Source organism: Corvus hawaiiensis, chromosome 3, assembly GCF_020740725.1.
Source record: "Corvus hawaiiensis isolate bCorHaw1 chromosome 3, bCorHaw1.pri.cur, whole genome shotgun sequence".
Taxonomy (NCBI): Eukaryota; Metazoa; Chordata; class Aves; order Passeriformes; family Corvidae; genus Corvus; species Corvus hawaiiensis.
The window spans coordinates 96714492-96733212 of record NC_063215.1 but is presented as its reverse complement, the minus strand read 5'-3'; the positions used below and the strand labels follow the sequence as shown (position 1 = coordinate 96733212).

Sequence of the window (18721 nt, the reverse complement as noted above, 5' to 3'; positions counted from 1 at the left end):
CACTTAAATACCTAGAAATAGACAATCATGCCAAACAGATAGGAAGCAGGAATCACATTAACAATCAAAAAGAACTAAACAGAGGGAAGAATATGATGAGTATGAAGTAAGATGAAAATAAACAGTTTATAATTCTGTGCTACCTTTCCTTTCAGTCAGGGGGGAAGAAGCAAAACACTAACCCATCCCCTAAAAACAACAACCACCAGATAAGAAACTGTTATAACAGCGTTTGGCATGGAGAATGGCATTTTGACTTACCTTCTGTTTCTGTTTCTGCAAAGCTGCCTCCAAAGTCTCTAGCTGGTATTGCCTTTGCTGACGCTCCTTTTTGAGCTTATCCACTTGACTTTCCAGCTCGTGGATCTTCTGCAGGACTCTGGGGGAGAGGCCCTCTTTCCATTCCTCCACAGCCCAGCTCATGCTGGCCGGATTCTTGTTTCACACCAAATGGATAGTATTTTGCCTGAAACACAAAAACAACTACAATGAGACCTTCCAAGAGGTTAAGTAAGCGTCCCGTTTAAATAAATTGCATTTTTTAAGCTTAGCAGCGATTAGAATACAGCATTCCACCACCGTACAGGCTTCTTGATCTAAAAACCCAGCAGCAACTTAAAATATTAGGTCCTATTTTAACACACTTCTATGCAGTTAAGACCAGATCATAAAACCTCACTCTACTCAATCTACTGACAGCAACAGAGTTTATACACTTAGAGCTGCCTTTGACAGCTCTACCTCAGGTGGCGTCTCCTTGCGAAAACACAAGGCTGCCGTCGGGCATCAGCGACGCTTCTTTACTTACTTTTCAGAGCAACGCGGCTGAGCTCGGGGCATTTCAGAGGAACTAAAACTAGTAACCAACGACAGGCGGAGAGAGCCCTCACGAGACAGGAGGGCTACTTGGCAGCGTCAACCCCGCACCCGACCGTTCACTCACTATTAACCGCCGCACGGAGCCCGGTGACAGCGACGCGGAGCCCGGCGACCGCTGCCGATGAGCCGCGGCACTCTCAGCCCCTCACGGCCAGAGCCGCTCCCGCCGCAACTCAAACCCAGCGCCACCGCCCCGCGGCCGTTTGCCCGCCCCCGCCGTGCCGCGCCCCAGCGCGCTGATTGGCCCGGCCGCCACGCCGCTCGCCACGCGGCCCCGGCCCCGCCGCCAATGGGAGCGCAGCCCGGCACCGCCCGCCCTCCTGAGTGGCTGGTTCGGAAGCGTTCAAACTCCATTGGAGGCGGCGGCGCAGGCGCCCGGCCGCCCGAGGCCGTTGCCCACAGCTGGGCGGGGCGACCCCGGGGTGGTGCCCGCAGTTGGGCGGGGGGAGCGGCGGGGCGGGAAGGGGATGAGGCCGGAGAAAGGGATGGGGGTAAAAGCCGCAGTTGCGGGGTGTAACGGCAGCGTCAGATCTTTATCCAAACCCACTTTCCCAACCCCGAAGAGAACCTGAGTTTTGAGAAAAGGAACGAAACGTGCTGTCTTGGTCATCACCCATTCACTAGGAAAGACCAACGGAAGGATCCCGAAGTGCTTTCGTATTCAGTTCTGCTCCCGCGGGTTGGGGTTTGTTTCTTCTTTAGTTTTTTTTGAGGCGAAGGGAGGCAAGTTAGCCCAGTATTACACATTTTCTACCCAGAAATACAAACACATTCATAAAGCCCCAAATAGTTTGTAAGTATGGTCTAACACGGAGCATAGAACAGACATGGCAACACTGAAGGCTGAAGGATTCTCATGTTCCTGTGGACCTCCCTGGGTACCTGTCACTGGTTTTTCAAACCCTCTGGTATTCCTCTCCCTAACCCCCCAACTGCCTCTCTGAGGGGAGTTTTGGATTTGAAGCGCAATGTTCCTTTCCATCAGATTCTGTGACTTGTGATTCTATGATCTGATTATCATTTTACCTGTTTAAACGTCCTGCCTCTCGTAATCGTTCTGAGAATATTTACTAAAGCACTGTTCTTTTAATCATATTTAGGAAATCGAGTTAAACAAATCTTCCCTGAGAAGTTAAACAGCTCACCAGTCGGCTGGTGAGAACTCCTATTATAAATAAATATGGCACAACAAACTCACCAGCACATTGTTAAAACATCTCCAAACTATCTCCCGAACAAAACAAGCCATTGCAATGATGGAAGTGATCCATCATAAATACCTTTTCACAAATTATAATTAGGAAAAACCAAACCAATCAAACAGGCTAGAAAGTTCCATGGTGAACTTTGTGCAGGCATTCCTGAGGGAAGAGCACAAACAGCAGCGGAGCAGGAACAACTTTAGAGGAATTGAAAACCCTCACACAGTACTGCCAAATAATTCATGAAAGCTGAGGACCAGTCTGAACTGAAGGGGATCCTCTGCTTGGTGGACAAGGGGCAAATGCTCTATAAGAATGAAATACTCATTATATGCTATTTTCAACAAGTGTTTCCCATTGGACAGTAACAAATGTTACATAATCAATTGAAAAAATTGAAGAGTTTTCATTTTCTACAGATGATATTACAGTGGGACGACTGATGGACATGGAGCCCTAGCATTTAAACTAGTTCATCATGATTAATCCCTCAGGGAAGGCTTCAGTGAAACAGCTTCAACTTCCAAGACTGGTGGCATATTTTTCAGAAGGGGAAGAATGAGTAGAGACAGCCTTCAGGGTTCTTACAAGGCATGAAAAATGAAAATCAGCTGCTGTGTGCTGAGCTTTGAAGATGCAGTCTGATTCATATCTGGATAACTGAGGCTAAAAAAAGGGAACCTGAACACTGTTGTCAACTTAAGTATGTCAAACTTCTTCTGAAGCTGATTTCTAAGAATGGTCAGGTTTGTACTGGGTTAATGATTTACAAATTAATTCTTTCATATTTGACAACTGTTATGTAACTTTTGCAGGAATTAACTAATTATCATGAAAGATAAAAAGACTCATAATGAGTACAGAAACTTGCTTTTTCTTTTGCCACCTCAACCTTATTTTTTACAGTAGCTTCATAAGTATCAATATGTTAATTAATAGAAGTAAATATAAGAATGAAAATACTAGTAAATGTAAGATTGAACTATGAGATACAAGAAAAAGATCAAATGCTCTGAAAAAATAATAAAAAGTTATAAAGGGTGTTAATAGCAACAATCAGTTTGCCTAACACTTGTAATTATTTTCATTATTCTCTACTGGCTAGAATTTCTAAGGTCTTTCTAAGAGGCTCTCAAAATCCCCTATTGTAGAGTTCCCCATGATTTTGAGCAGAGAAAACTACCTCAAGTCTTGTGAATTGGCTTTTCTCTGTCCTTGAACTTCCATTCAGTTTTTGCCAAGTGCTAAAAATCACCATTTATGTTTTCTCACCTGCATTCCTTACTACAATTTCTAGTAAGGGGCCAGAACAGTAAGTAGAATACAAAAGCCATTAAAGACTGAATTTGTATTGCTACAGCTTATGTCAGAGCATGTGATGGAACAAAACCAGAAGGGAAAGAAAGGAAAAGAACGTTCAATGAGAAAACCTCCCCCCACTTGGATACTACAAGAGGCAGAAACCAGATGGAGCTTTTCCTCCATATTCTTCCTTACCAGACTCAGAATCCACCAGGAAAGTCCAAATTCATGTAAGTGTATATATAAATACATATGCACACATAGATATAAATGCATCTACACATCAAAGAGCACCTGAAGAGCTGTAGCAACCCCGTTCACCCAGGGAAAGAGATAAATGGTCCAGGCACTCTGTCTGATGGGGTTCCACCTTCCCAACTTCCCTGCGGAGGCACCAGAGGCAGACACTCTGCCAGGCTGCGTGTGAAAGAGGAGAAAGATGGATCATTTTCCTTAGCCTCACCCAAACCCCACCCTAAGTGATGCCTCTTGCCTCTGGAAAACAAAATTCCCCATCTCTGCCAATGCATGAAGGTGACTGAGAAGATGGTGCCAGTTTAGGTGTCAATACTGCAGCTGCAAAGTTAAGTCTGCACTAGGAAAAACCAGAGAGCTACTGTTGTAAAAGACAATGTTTGGTTGTTTATACACCCTTAGATTCCCTATTCTACATGGTTTTTCACAGAACACGTACCTTGTTTGGCGAACAGAATGAATGTTAAGGTGGATGCCATTGGGATGCATAGAGACCTTACGCCTTAGATTTCTTAACTGCCTTTTGCTCTTTAAAAAGGTTGAAGTGATCTGCACAATCTTTTCTCACAGTTTATTAACAAAATCAGGGACCATGACATACCACAAATTATAACTCTGTTCCCAAAGGAGAGGGGGGTGTTTCTCTAGTGAGTATTACAGTATTTTTTATGTACCAATGGAAACTGTTACTGAAGTGCTGACACCTGTGCAAGGTGAACCGGATGAATGTATTAGTGGATAAAATACCCACAGTTGCTCTATTGTTCGGGATCACATTGGCTAGTACAGCCTAGCGAATACCAGCAGGGAGGTTTCCTAGTACTGACAAGGTGACTGAGATTACCTGGCTTGTCTGAGGTGACAGAGTGAATCACAGGCAGGTGCTGGACAGGGACCCACAGGTATGGCTCCTGACAGTTTAAAACACCTACAGGCAATGTTGCCACACTGCCACCCTCCCTCCTGTCCCCCACCTGCGTGCTGCCACTGCTCCTTTGTGACAACTTTGGTGCTGACCTGAACTGCCAGGTAAGTGGTACTATGTCAAGCAAAGACCTTTCTGGTGGCATCAGCATGTACACATATACATTGGGCTGCAAAGTGCTGCATTGTCTGGTCAGATAAATGCCTGTCCCAGCTCAGCAGGTGAAACAGGGATATGCAGGAGAGAGTAAAGAGGGCTGTGGGGATACCAGCTTAAATGAGTTAAAACATCATGCAACAAGCCCCTAAGTCCTTGTGCTCTAATCCCTAACACCTATCTGTGACAAATGGTAATAAGAAACCTTTCCACAATAAATGAATTCTTGTGGTTTATAATCAGTGCGTTTTACAGGGGTAAAACTATCTTACAGCTTCTGCTTTCAGTTAAGTCCCTGATATATTTAGGGCAATTACTCTGAATAATTTTCATTACAGGAAAGAATTTTCTGACCTTTACATGCATTGCATTGCATTATTGCAATTTTTAAATAATCTACAAACTTCTGCAGAAGTGTTAACTGCTGAATTTAAAGCTGCTGGGCAGTTCCAAGGGTAGACCCACTGCAACAAAAAATAGTAAATTATTTAACCATATAAAGGATTGAAAACCTGGCTGCTTGTTAGTTGATGTTAGTAAATGTTATCTTTGAATGTAAATGTTACTTGTTTAACACTTGTTAGTATATTGGAAGGGTGGAGGAAGAAAGCAAACATATAAAAAGAAATGTTTTTTTATGTAAGTGAACACATACCGTCCCATCTGAAGAAGGGTTTGTAGCTATAGCAATAGTTACAGTAGTGAAAAGGTATTAATGTCTTTCTTTCCTGTTCTAAAAACATTATTTTTAAACACTATGAATACAGCCATTAGCATAATGCTTAAAGGGCTGATGTACAGTTAAGAAAATGATAAATAATTACAGCAATTACATTATGATGTGACACATCAAGTCCATATTGTCTAAGGCTTCAAATTACCAGTTACTGAACTATAAATAAGATTGGAACACTTTTTTTTTTTCCCAATGGTTATTTCTCTCTCTTTGTAGTTCTGTTGCCAACCAGAAATGACGATATCAAGCAAATGTTTCATGCTACGTATGTTAACACAAAAAAATACAGTCATGGTACTATCAAATACTGTTATATCTTATGGGCAATGAGTTATCAGATTTCAAAGTGCATTTGGTAAGATGGGAACATGTATCCTTTGTGGTCCACTCTTTCCTAATTTTCACAGATCTATAGCTTGCATCTCCTTTGGCCCCCATTTTTGTTAGATCTGTACCCTTAACCACACACAAGTACTCCTACTGTGAGTATCACTCTGTTCTATCTATTGAGAAAAGCAGTTAAGACAGAAGTGTACTACATATAATCTAAAAGGCATGTACTTTTTTATAGCCATCTCTGACTCCTTCCACCTTTACCACCACTTTTTTAAAATGGGGAATTTAGAAAATGCCAGCTGGTAAGTTAGGTTACCTCTGTTTCTTGTCAGACCTGTCTAAGATTTGTTTTTTCTTTGGCTTACATTCAATAATTTTCTCCCTCTATCACCTTTAACTACTTTACTACTTTTTTTTTTAATACTTCTTAATTTCTCTTTTCCACAAAGGCCATCTCTCCCAGTGGTATACAGCCATGATATCTGCATGATTGTCTTCACAAGTCTGAGTTTTCTTCTTTGTTGGCCTCTCTATTCTAAGTTCTTGATCATTTATCATGGCTGTTCTAGCTATTCTTTATCTTCAGTTTGAACATCCCATTCCTTTGAACTACCTAAATTGAAGTCTTGAGTTCATACTTGGTTTTTCCTTTGTTATGGTCTAGGATGCACATAAGAATGCAAGTTTTGTTGCTTTATAATCGCTGGCTCCAGTTTCAGCTTTTTGTCATGGAAGTTGATTTGTGATTCTATTCTTTTTTGAACATCACATTGTTCAGGAAAGATACAAATCCATACCCTTTGGAAACACCAGTTCTGTCAGTAATTACTTTCACCTCTGTCACAGTAGAGTATCATTTAAAGGAACTCCAAATTTCTGCTTCATTCACCCTTAAATAATTTCTGCCAACAAAGACTGTGTTTGGCATGATTTTTCCTTCTGGCAAAACATAACCTTGACTGACTGTTGACAGGTGGGTGTTACCTTCTGAGCCACTTGCACACTGGGTCTCTGCATTTGCACACATCATTTCACAGAAGCTGAGGCTGCACCCACACACTTTAAAAATAAATGAGGCTTCTGAAACAAAAACAATATGAACTTTTCTGGAAAAAACCCAAACCTGCAGACAGGTTTTTTTTGCTTTATTGTTTGGTTTTCTTTTTTTTCCAGAAGTGGAGAAAGGCAGCTCTGTACAAACTTCTGCCTCATGGATTGTGTACACTGGATCTCATCTGGATCTACACGGGACTGCTTTCTATTTGAATCCCTATAGATTACTTCCAGCACAATTCATTCTCTCAGGTCCTGGATACCCTTCTCCATGGTGTTCCACCTGCTTGGGCACACTACTAGATCATCCTGGAAAGAATACCTTTCCCTCACACTTGACAGGAGTCACCAGACCACTAAAGGACATGTTCAGCACACTGAATTCTTTCATATAACACATGGGTTATCTGCAGGTATCTCCTGTTCAGCTTCCAATTTCTTGCTCAGTGCAAGACTTAGATAAGCGTTTCCACTCATCATTATTGCTGTTAAAAGGTTAAATCTTTACATCATTTCAGCCCTGCTGACTGCTTGCCATCTGACTTAACCTGGCCACTGACATGGAGCTTTAAACCTACAATGTGTCTGCAGCCTGAAACCCAGGGATTAAGCTGACATATTGGTCTTTGAACAACCAAGAATCCATTGGGAGTAAATTCCACTGTTATTGATTATACACATATATTTGTAATATATATATGTATATAAATTTATATGTATGTGTAACTTTTATGCAGGTACTTATCTGACAATCTTCTAATCATGCTTTGTGTTGTGTTCACTCACTGGTCAAACAATTTATCAGTCAGTGAGATAATTAAGAACCATTAAACCATAAGAAACTTAAACCATTCATGACAAGCTAATCAAATCACTTATTAGCTTCTACCTATCTTAATGCTGTCTCTAAAATCTTCCAGTGATTCTCTGTGAAAAGTTTGACTAGATAAGACAAAAGTACACTTCCTTATCCTATACTCACCATAACCACCTCAACATTACTTCTGCCATTTTTACAGGCAAGGTCTAGAGTGAGTTTTTAGTCACTCAACTAACTGTAGTAGGAAACCCATCTCAAAAACCCATAGTTTATGAGCCACTAACTGAAATGATCCAACAGACTAAGTATGGAAGGAGAAAACAACCGTTTTCTACATCTTAATGACTTTGGTTATCATTTGATTTCCTCACCTCTTCCAAGTCTAAATGCCAAGAGTTTATTGATATTTCCTATACTATTTTTGTATTAGTCCTTTCCAGGAAAATGTTTGTACGTATTTCAAGTCTTTCCAGAGCATCTAGCTTATCACATAAATGATAGTCAGCATAGAAAATAATATTTATATATACACCTCTCTGCATCCCAAATTGCTCTCAGAGCAAGTTCCCTGTTTGTTTTGACCAGAAGTGAGAATAAGAATCAGAGCTCTTTTAGAAACAATATACAGATTCCAAAAAGCTGAGATACATCTAGCTGAGGTTTTAGTCTTTTACACTGCACTTTAGAAAATCATTCAGAAAACCTTAAAATATGGAGTTTCAGACTACTTTCATATCCAAGCATGGTCTTAGACCCATTTCATAGAGATAAGCAAACATTAATGATTCAATTCAAGTTACACAGGTTTGTGAAAGTCCCAAACCCGTATTTTAGATTATGACATTAGCTCTTTGCTTTCTCAGGAAATCATTTACCTCTAAGTGCCAACAAAGTATTTTCAATGGGGTGCCCACAGTCAGACACATAAATCCATGCTCTAAGTGCCAACAAAGTATTTTCAATGGGGTGCCCACAGTCAGACACATAAATCCATGCTGAGATGCATGAAGATTATCAGAAAGTGGGCAGCCACTAAAGCATCTACGAATCAGTGGTTTCTACTGACTTCAAGGCACAGTGAAAAACTAAGTTCTGCTAAAAGCTAGTATTTTTTGTTTGGTTTGGTTTTGGTTTGGTTTTTTGTTTTGTTTTGTTTTTTGTTCAAGAGGCCACTGTTTAAAGAAATTGGAGGACCTAATACCATGCTAAATGGTATGTTCAAAAATATCCAAATTGGTAATCCATGAAAACTATAAAAATGTTATTCACTCCGTCATTGGACTACCCTACCTTGGACAGCAGTAACAGTTGCACAGTAAACTATATTTGTCGTCCCAAATCCCTTTTGGGAGTACTGGCAACCACGGAATCAAAGTTCATTACTTTACTCGCAAATACTAAAAGGTATTTTGTTTTACTGCCCTTACTGGAGAGCTAGAAAGAGACACAGGTATTAAACAAGTCCTCAGGCAGAATACAACTCTAAGCAAACTAGAATATTCAACACAGTGTAGTTTATTTGCACAGATAATCAACCAAAACTTTTTCTGGACTACAAAACTGGGTGCTGGCTTACTTGTGATAAGCCACAGAGTACTACAACATGTTAGCTCATGCTTGGTAGCAACAGGTTTGTTTTCCAAGGTTGTGCAATCCAAATTCCTTTTCTAAGAGATTATTTTGAGAAGCAATATTAAAAGGAATAATTAATGAGAGCACTGGATACTAGAGAAGTAAATCTTTTTTGTGGTAAGCTTCAAACATTGAAAGTATCAATTTATAAAGAACTAACATAATTTTAGGAATGGGAATTTCTGCTAGTGCACTAAGTTTCTGCTCATTACATTACAATCAGGTCAGTGTACCCAGCTGTAGCACATGACAGAGATTTTAGGAACACTGTTAGGGTCACATTTACAATACAAATTGGGAATGTGTTGCAACTGCATTCTTTGATTTGATTGTAATGTAGATGACTGTAAAGCTAATGAAACATCATCTACTATTCACAGGAGAAACCACCAGCTGTTGCTTAAGCACAGTTTAAAGACAGTTTTGTATGAAACAGGTTATGACGGTTTCATCAACCAACAAGGACCGAGATTTTTTCCACGTTATAACAAGATTCTTTAACATACTCAAAATACGTTTAATACAGGTTTTGCAGCAAAGTGCTAAGACACTTCAAAATTCATTGCACAGTTTCATAATAAATGTCTCCTATATTTTGACATGGATAAAGTCAGTTTTCCTCTGCTGATAGTTGACCATTTGGTCAAGCTGAATGGTGTTGGGCTTTATTTTCATGAGGGTTTGAGACAACATTCAGGCCTACCAAATCCAAAATTTAGGTACAAAAATTTAAATAATATATCTCTCCTATAGGTTGCTTTCATCTGGAAATCAAAAAGCACCTTCCTAAGATCACTATCATTTTCTCAATTTTCAGACAAGAAAACAGACACAGGGATGTGCTGCTACACGCCCAACATCAGGCCAAAGACTGGTAGCTAAGGTAGCTGAGGTACAGTCCTATGTCAGTAAGTTATTTCCCATTTGTTGGGATGTTTCTATTTGTATGCTATTTAGATGTTTCTGTTTTGTAGAGCACTTAATACAATAATCCTGGTGATACTGTAAAAGGATCCAGTATAAAAATTAAATTATACCAGAGCAGAGGAAATATTTTTGAGATAGAGTTCATAAATCATTATGGCAAGTCAATAAAATCTCTAAATATAATTTAGAGGTGTCGTGTTTTCAGGTAAAAAAAATTGCTGTAAAATTCTCTAGCAGCATAGAAAGACAATACATAATCCAGCCCACATATGACTGATACAAGATTAACCATCAAGGTTTTCTGGACAAATTTGAACCACCACAGGCACTTGGAACCAAATCAATAATTTGTATCACTTTTACCTCCAATTCTTGAAACAGTTTGAGTAACACCTACACTAGTTTTAGTCTTTTATTAAATCACTCCCCAACTAGCAGATAAGAACTGTTAGTTTTAATCCCAAATTCATACACTCCTGCCTGCTCTTAAGGAACAAAGATGTATGTAAAGATTCCAGGTTTTAATGGTCCTAGAAAACTGTAGTACCACCAACACAGCAGATTTGCTTATGGAAACCTCTTTGCAGAACCCAGCTATAATGTCTGGGAAGCTTGATTTTTAAAGCACCTGCTGCTACAGTCTCTGAGAGTCTAATACACATATTAATCACTGCATTAAGTAATGTCATGAAAAGTAATGATCATCACCATTCTCAGTTTCGGGAGCTTCTCTTGCTTGGGTAAATTTGCAATGTATTTTATTTTGCAGTTTGTTGAGCTGACGTTGCTCTTGCTGATAAGAAGTATGATTTTATTTATTCTAGGTAATCTGATCTCTTCTAGGGGACCCAGTCCTGCAGGTAACCAATATGCCAAATCTCCCCCACAAATCTTGCCTTCCTTCAACGTGTCAGTGATTCTTGTAAAAACGTTTCCTTTGCAGTTAAGGTCCCTAAATAAGTCTACTTCGAATGCAGAGAGACCTGAGGAAGTGAAAGTGACCAGCTGCAAACCAGGAATTCGACTAAAAGGCTTTGGGGAGCCAGCACACCACCTTGAGGCATAGATGCGCAAGTCAGTACTACTGTGTTAAAAACAGCATCCTTACACCCGGCCCAGCATGGGGAAAACAGGACAGCAAACAAACAAGTTGAATCCTACTACCCTCTTTTGCAACTTTCTACTCAGTAAAGAAATCCCTTTTCTGTATCCGTTCAGAGCACAGCGACTCCATGATCCATCTTATCATCTCATCCTGACACCTGATGTTTCTTCCAGATTGTTACTCTAAGCTCTCATATCTACAAGTACAGTTGTACTTGTGGTCAAGTACAATTCAAGTTTAAATCTTAAATGGTGTCACTTCTTAGTGCTTCAGTGTAGCCATATGTAAAATGGGGATAATTACTTACTTCATTAAGGTGTGGTGCTTGTAAAATGTTTGAGAGTCTCAGATGAAAAGGAGTGCTTGCAAAATGTAATTATAATATTACTATGCCAGAGGTAAGGCATAGGCTTGTGATTCCATGTACAGTGTTTAAATACAATTACTTATCTATCAAAATCACGAATCTGTGCTATTTCTCCCTCTCTCAGCTCCTGATCCTCTTACCATTAATAACCTGAGTAATCCTGACTTCAGTGAATCTGCTCACTTACTCCTTCAGTAAGGTATACAAGAAACAAACAGTAACACCAACTCCAAAATAGTATCAATTCTCATTTATCACTATTTTTAATAATTTTCCCTGTTTGCAAGAGTCCTTAAGTTCCTCAAGGCATCACAGTTATTTTAAAGGGATACCTGCCTTTGACATTTCTGTAGATGCCCATTGGTACCAGAGGTATTTTGTACATACTTTCTAGAATGTGGATTATTATTGGAATGTGGATAATTTTAAATAAGTGTAGTTTTTCAGGCAAAAATAATTTTGCAAATTGCCCATTAGCTATGATGCACAAGAGCATCTACACATAATTTCTAATATTCACATTGCTCTTAAGCCTACTTGATTTGGTGTGGTATGTTCAACACCTGTTGATAGTCTCAACCTTCCTGACGGTATTCCTACAGCATGATGTGTTCCCTGCTCCTTTTCTCATTTATAGCAGGCATCAGATCTGCCAAGTCTTGGGCATTTCGTGTAATTACAAGCCACCACATTTTAGGCCAACTTCAGGTTTTCTCCTGCTTGCTTTCCAGCAAGGCACAGGCATGACAGCAGGATCATAAGTGTTTTCCATTCTCGGGTGTTTTACCCTCTGTGCAGCTGGAAGAGCAGGGATAATCACCCTTCTAGAAGTGAGGGTCACACAGTAAGCAGGAGACCGAAAGGACTGAGATGGGAAGAGCAGAAGCAAACACAGGGACAAACAATGCTGTCGCGCAAGGCTGTAGGAGACGGACAGGGAGTTAAGGAAGGGCAGAAAAGTGGCCACAGAGAAGCAGGGCGGTACCGCGCCTTCGTACGGGAGGGCTGGAAGGAGATCTCAGGAGCTTCCAGGCCCACACGTGCAGAGCCTGTCTCGGCTCCCCGCCTGCCCCTTCCCAAAGTCTGTCTGGGGGTGCTCCCCCAGCTCCGCCGGTGCTCCTGGGCGGGCCGGGCCGACACGTGCGCGGAGCCCCGAGGCAGGAGGGGCGGGAAGAGGCCGGGAAGGGGCTGGCACCCGCACCTGGTAGCTCTGCCCTCCTCGGGAGAGCCGCCGCCGGCACCCGCCCGGATTGGCAGGAGCCTGTGCCCTCCTCTTCCTCCCTCCTTTTCCCTCCTCCGCGGGGTGGGTTTCAGCCCTCCTCCTCCTTCCTTGGGGAGGGGGCAAGAGTTAAAAAAAGAAGGAAAAAAAAAGAAAGAAGGAAAAAGAGAAAAGAAATCCCAAGTCGCGTCCCCGACGTCTCCGGGCCCCGCGGCCGCAGCGGCCGCCCCACATTCCTGGCATTCCTGGGCCGTGACTCCCCGCGCCGCCCCGGCCCTAGCCCAGCCCCGGCCCCGCCGCCTCCGGCTCGCCCGCCCGCCGGCCCCGCTCGCCCCCACGGGACACCAGTCCCCTCCCTCCCGCCCTGCCTCCCTCCTTCCCGCACCCCGCGGCCGGCAGCAGGAGCTCAGGGCGCCCGGCCCTCCGCGCCGCCACCGGCGGCCGCAGCGCCCTCCCGGCCGCCCCGCCGAAGTTCCCCGCGGTGGCCGGGCCGGGGCGGCGGGAGCCGCTCTCTCTCCGCAGCGCCGGGTGCCGGCGGCAGCCGCGGGCCGGGACCGCCGCCTCCCGCGGGCGCGCACAAAGCCGGAGCCGCCGCGCTGCCCAGCAGGTAAGGAGCCGCCGCCGAGTTCGCTCGAGTTCGGGCGCGTCCCCGCGCAGACTTTGAAACAGCCCGAGCGCTGCCTCGCACTCGGCAGCGTTTGCGTTGGGCTCGCCGTGCTAACGCAGCTCCGCCGGGTGTGCACCGCTGCCTGTGAACCACCAAAATAGCCATGCTTGCGTTATAAATGCCAGTCGGTGACCTGCGATAAGCGAGCCTCGGGCGGTCCGTCCAGCCCGTGAATTTAATCTGTTAGACACCCAGATAACACGGCATTTGTCTAGTCAAGAGGTATTTGTAAATAGCGAGGAACGGGCAGGGCTCCGTGCTGGGCTGCCCCTATTTACATCGCGGCATGCCCGCGTTTGCCTTCCCCCCGCCCGGGGCTTTACCTTGCTCTTTGTTAGTTACAGTCAAGCCTAAACTGGCCGTCTTCAGCAAGTCTGTAGCTCTGCCGAGTGCTACAGCAAAGATCGCGGCGAGGCAGGGAAGAGTGACATCTACTCTCGTTTCTGATGTGGCAAACTCGATGAATTGTTAAGATCTCAAACCAGCTCACTTTATTGGGGTGTATTTGGGACAAGCGTTACATAATGTATGTGTGGTATGTGGATATAATGTGTACTGGAGCTTTCCTATTGAGAACGTTTTATCTCTCTGATTTGCGTAAAATAATCATATGTTTCCATTATGAGCAACTCTTTGGTTGCTTGTAACTTTAACAAGGTGGGAACAGTGACCCATAAAAGGCTGATTCAGTATTCAATATCCCAAGAAGTTTTCTGGGATTTTTTGGCATGTAGCCTGAAACCATAGAAGAAATGCTTTTACCAGAAGCCAGTTCTTTTTTCTTTAAACTCTGTGCAGATAGTTGTTACAGGGTTTGGTTATTCCGAAAGCACAGTTACATGCTGCATTTCTTCAGAGTTTGGAAAAATATACATATAAAATGGCTCCCCCCAAAATCACAAGTCACCACCTGCCAACTTCCATATTGTGAGAGGAGGTAGGACTTTTTGGGGAGAGATGTGAGGGGAGGCAGCCCCAGCAGAGACTGCTCTCTGGTTGTCCAGCTGAGAATGTCCCATCAAATATGAGTGACAAAATACTGATTAAACAGCTTTTGCTCTTGGCCTCTGGGGGTTTTGTAGCTGACATCTAATACTTGTTACACGGTGTAAAATAGAGTGTGTGTTGATATTATAGTAATGCAAATAAGCTTTAGGACCTGTTCAGTTATCGGCAGTACTTGAACTCTCTCTGGCATCTTCAGAAGGCTGTGCCAGAGTTGCTTACAGAGGACACTTGTGTGTATCTCATGGGCCATGATGCAAAACTTGGGAGCTTCGCAAACTTATGGGTTGCAGCACAGTCCATCAGCTAAAAGGTAGCCCCTAAAATCTGTGGCAGAGCTTGTAGGCCATCAATTCTGCCAGTGCATTTGTGTGCGAGAAGCTGTATAGCATGACTGTCTTGATGCATCCTCAGGGAATCCAGTGGTGCAGACCAACGCCAGAGCAGGGGCTGCTGGGCTGATCTCTGTACTGAGCTTTTGTATGTACATTATATTTACAGTTTTACACGTGCCTTTTAAATGTTTCTGTAATAGTAGCAGAAGTAGCTTTGGTGCAGCGTTGTTCATGAGGGTTAATTAGCAACCAGTGTTAGTACTAATGACTGACTTTTCTCCTGGTCATTCTCGTCCAGCAGAAGCCCATGAGTCAGTTATTGTAACTTAGGTATGGAATGGCTTTCTATGAAATGCATCTACTCTTGTGCACTTAGCAAATTGTTTTGGCCACCAGTGGCTCCTCCAGTCATGGAGAAAGTCTTTTATATATATACACACAAATAGAGGTGTGTGCATTGTTCTGATAACTCTATGGCTTCCTTTTTCTATGTTTATTTGGTACTGCTGAGCTAATCTGCTGCTCTTCATTCTGTTTCTCTTCTTATGCAGTGAGGCTGTGTTTGATTAATTGTTACTTAAGTAGCTCATTTTAATACGGATTTATATTTAGCATAGGTATATGCAGTATGAAAAGTGTATGTTAACTTCATCTCCTCAGCTGGAAGCAAATCCTGTTGCAAGGGTTTGTCAGCTGAGGGGGGAATGTATAAACTGCTGATAGTATACAACAGGTAGAAAGTTTCCAGCAGGCAGTGCTGCTCAGTAGCATATAGGTCCTAGTCCTGCAGAGACCCACCCATGTGCTTCAATTTGCCTTCATGCATAGTACCTTTGAAACCATGGGATTTCTTTTATATATGTAATAATAAACATGTATACAAGTCCTTGCAGGAGCCAAGCTATAATACTAGTATGCAGTATATTTGTGCATGTGTATCCAGCTCAGTTGTAAGAAGATTTCAATAAAGGCTTAATTTTTATGCTGAGCAAATGCCATAAAAGTAGTTTTTATGTCTAAGTCCACTGTGAAGTACTGCATGCCTTGGCCTATTATGCTTTGTGGAGTTCCATTGGAACAGATCCTGATCTTTGAAAATAAACCATTACTGTGTAGATTTTCCTCCTGTGAGGAGGGAGTATGGCACAAGATTGTGCACAAGATTCTCAGAAGTTTAATGTGAAAAAGTTGGGTTCCTTTTTCAAAATCTATTGGTTTTCTATTCAGAGATTTCTTGAAAGCTGCTGCCTCCGCCTGTGAAATTATTAAAAAATGTATATTAAAAGTAATAATTAAAGAGTAGTTCCTAAAGGAATGGAGCTGAAGTCCATGTTTGAGGTAAAAGTATGATTTTGGTTTCATTGTCTAACCCCTATCCTCCTGTGCCTGGTGCAGGGACCTTAAAACTCAGTGGGCAGACGTAGCTTCCTCTGGTGGTGCTGGATTCAGTCCATGTCCAGAGCAAGTGTAGCCTGTCCCATGAGGTGCCCATGTTCTGCTTAAAGCCTTTTGGTTTGCTGTGCATGTGAAGCTGAAGAGGTGATCTGTGAGGAGACCTGTCACACCCTCTGAAGGCATAGGGCTCCTCACCAATGTAGAGATAGCCCCAGGAGCTGGAACTGCAGTCCATGACTCTTCCCCTTTCCTCTGGGCTGTAGGATGGAATGAGGAGAAATCTGGAATGTGAAAGGATTTAAGGACACAAGATTATGGTGCAGCACAAAGTATGTAAAAAGAAGTGTGTATTTGTTCTAAAATGTATTTCCCACCTTATCGTGGCTGTCCTAATAAGCAGTTGTGCATGTTATTGTCAGCTATATGTGAATATCTGAGGGACTATGAATTTAGCTAACATGAAAAAGGTTTTCTGACCAAAGGACTTTTCTGGAGGATTTTGGGTGTATGACATAATGGATGCATGCTGGCTTGGGAAGAAGAGAACACTGACCCCTCTGATGTCCTGTAGCCATTGTGAGAGTCTTATTTTCTGCTCTTCTAGAGTTTAGGTACTGAGCTTTGCTCAACACCAAGCATGTCTTCTGGAACCTGCAACTCTCCTTTCTAATTCTCAGTCAGTCTACCTGTCCTTATGACTAAGAATACTTTTTTATTTTGTCAGTAACAATGTAAACCTAAAATTACATTATGTGATGTATAAACACCTCTAAAAAGAGGGTGGTGAACATGTGTGTTGGTGATCTAATAAACTAGATGAATGATGGTGTGCCAAAACTTGCTAATGATGCAAAAGTGTTTGGATTAGGCAAGATTGAAGAAGACTGAGAAATTGTAAAGGGAATCCAAGAAAGCTGGGTGAAAGGGAAGCATAGCAGATGATGCTGATAAATTCAAGAATGTGCATGTTAGACGGAATAATCAAATTACTTGTTCATGTTACTGGTTTGTAAATTAACTGTATTTATTAAGTTGGAGAGGAAGATTTCAACAATGTTTTATTTGAACTTGTGCACCTTCTTAATGCTTAGTGTTGGGCAGGAGAAAAATGACACAATTGTTTTGCAATATGGTGTTAATGACACAAAGGATGCTATTAAACTGATGCTCAGATTGACCTGGAATAATCAATTTGTGATTGCCTGTCAAAGGAGAGTGATTGAAAAATATTTGTATGAAGCTGAACTGAAAATATTAGTGTAGCACTGTTTCAAGGGGGTTGGTTAGAGGAGGTAGGATGTGTATGTGCAAAATAGTGGTTGGCTGTTACCTTTTGATACAATGACTGGTTATAGGGAGTAGTTTGAAAGACAATGTGTATAATACTCCTAAATCAACATTTCTGGTGTGTACCACCGAAGGAGATCATACAAACCAAAAGCCTAGTAGGATGAACAAGATGAGTGAACTGTTCTAGGGATGGGAGGAAGAGTCACAGCTACACCTGAAGGGATGTTAACTGTACTGCTCTAGGGCATAAATCAGCCCTATGACAGGGATTGAGAAATTTCTCTTAGGATAGATCATGCTATATGTGCCTGCTGTGATATTTTGTATGTTTTCTTACAGGGTAAGCCGCTGTTAGAAGCAGGATATTGGGCCGATGATTAGACAGTATAGTAATTTAGTTTCTGTATTGTACTGTGAATGATGCTGATTTTAATTACAAATTCATGCAGGTGGAATTGAAAGATTAATTTCTTTGTATATGTTCAGGTTTCATGGAAAGTATGCATTAGACTTTTAAGTCTTTAACGCATTCAAGTTTTAATTTATTGAGACATGCTCTGCTGTGGCCTGGGCAGGCATAGAGAGGAACAGAAGTGATGATTAGGCTTCATTTAAAAGGCAGATAGCACTGGTATCTGTTATTAATCAATTTGGTTATGATTTCTAGTATGTTTTCTGATGAACAAAGGGTATTTTAAAAACTTGGGTAGTTAATATAAATAGTTTTGATTTCTGTAACAGAATGATATTTCTGTGTCTGGCTGTGAGAAGCACAGGGACTGGTTTATGGATATAACTACATCTTTTGCAACTTAGTGGGTCTTTCACAGAAAATATTGCCAAAAAATTGTGTACCAACACTGTGGAATCCTTGCATATCTGCAGGCTGGGGGAAAGATTGATTTAGTGGCAGGCATTGTGATTGATCTAACAATCAACACCTCATGTTAACAGACTAGTGTATGTACTATATAACATAGTTAAGAGTTGTCTGTAGAAGTTTCAGAAAACTATGCTATAGCTTAAAGAATAAAAAGCCAGGACTTGTGCAACTTTTAGGTAGTCTAAGCAGCCAGAATGAGCTGTCTTACGGACTGCCTGGCAGCTATCTGCAA

At 42.0% G+C, this 18721-nt stretch overlaps 2 protein-coding genes and 1 long non-coding RNA gene across 4 annotated transcripts in view; 2 read left to right on the top strand and 1 right to left on the bottom strand.

Annotated features, from left to right (window-relative positions):
* CENPF (centromere protein F) overlaps window positions 1–1031 on the bottom strand; it is a 35800-nt gene extending 34769 nt beyond the window's left edge. The window contains exons 1-2 of one of the 2 annotated variants that reach the window (XM_048299285.1): window positions 944–1031; window positions 262–466 (exon numbers count right to left, since the gene is read on the bottom strand). In XM_048299285.1, coding sequence (XP_048155242.1) covers window positions 262–423 — 162 coding nt within the window. In that variant the 5' untranslated portion in view covers window positions 424–466; window positions 944–1031. The other variant, XM_048299286.1, reaches the window with a different exon arrangement.
* A 9995-nt stretch (window positions 1032–11026) lies between these two features.
* LOC125324180 lies at window positions 11027–11577 on the top strand. Its single transcript, XR_007202848.1, has 2 exons — window positions 11027–11083; window positions 11167–11577. It is a non-coding gene; the product is annotated as an uncharacterized LOC125324180 (long non-coding RNA).
* A 1850-nt stretch (window positions 11578–13427) lies between these two features.
* The window catches only part of PTPN14 (protein tyrosine phosphatase non-receptor type 14), a 111901-nt gene continuing 106607 nt past the window's right edge, over window positions 13428–18721 (top strand). The window contains exon 1 of the mRNA XM_048299755.1: window positions 13428–13521. The gene's annotated coding sequence lies outside the window, so the exon portion shown is untranslated. The remainder of the gene's footprint in view (window positions 13522–18721) is intronic.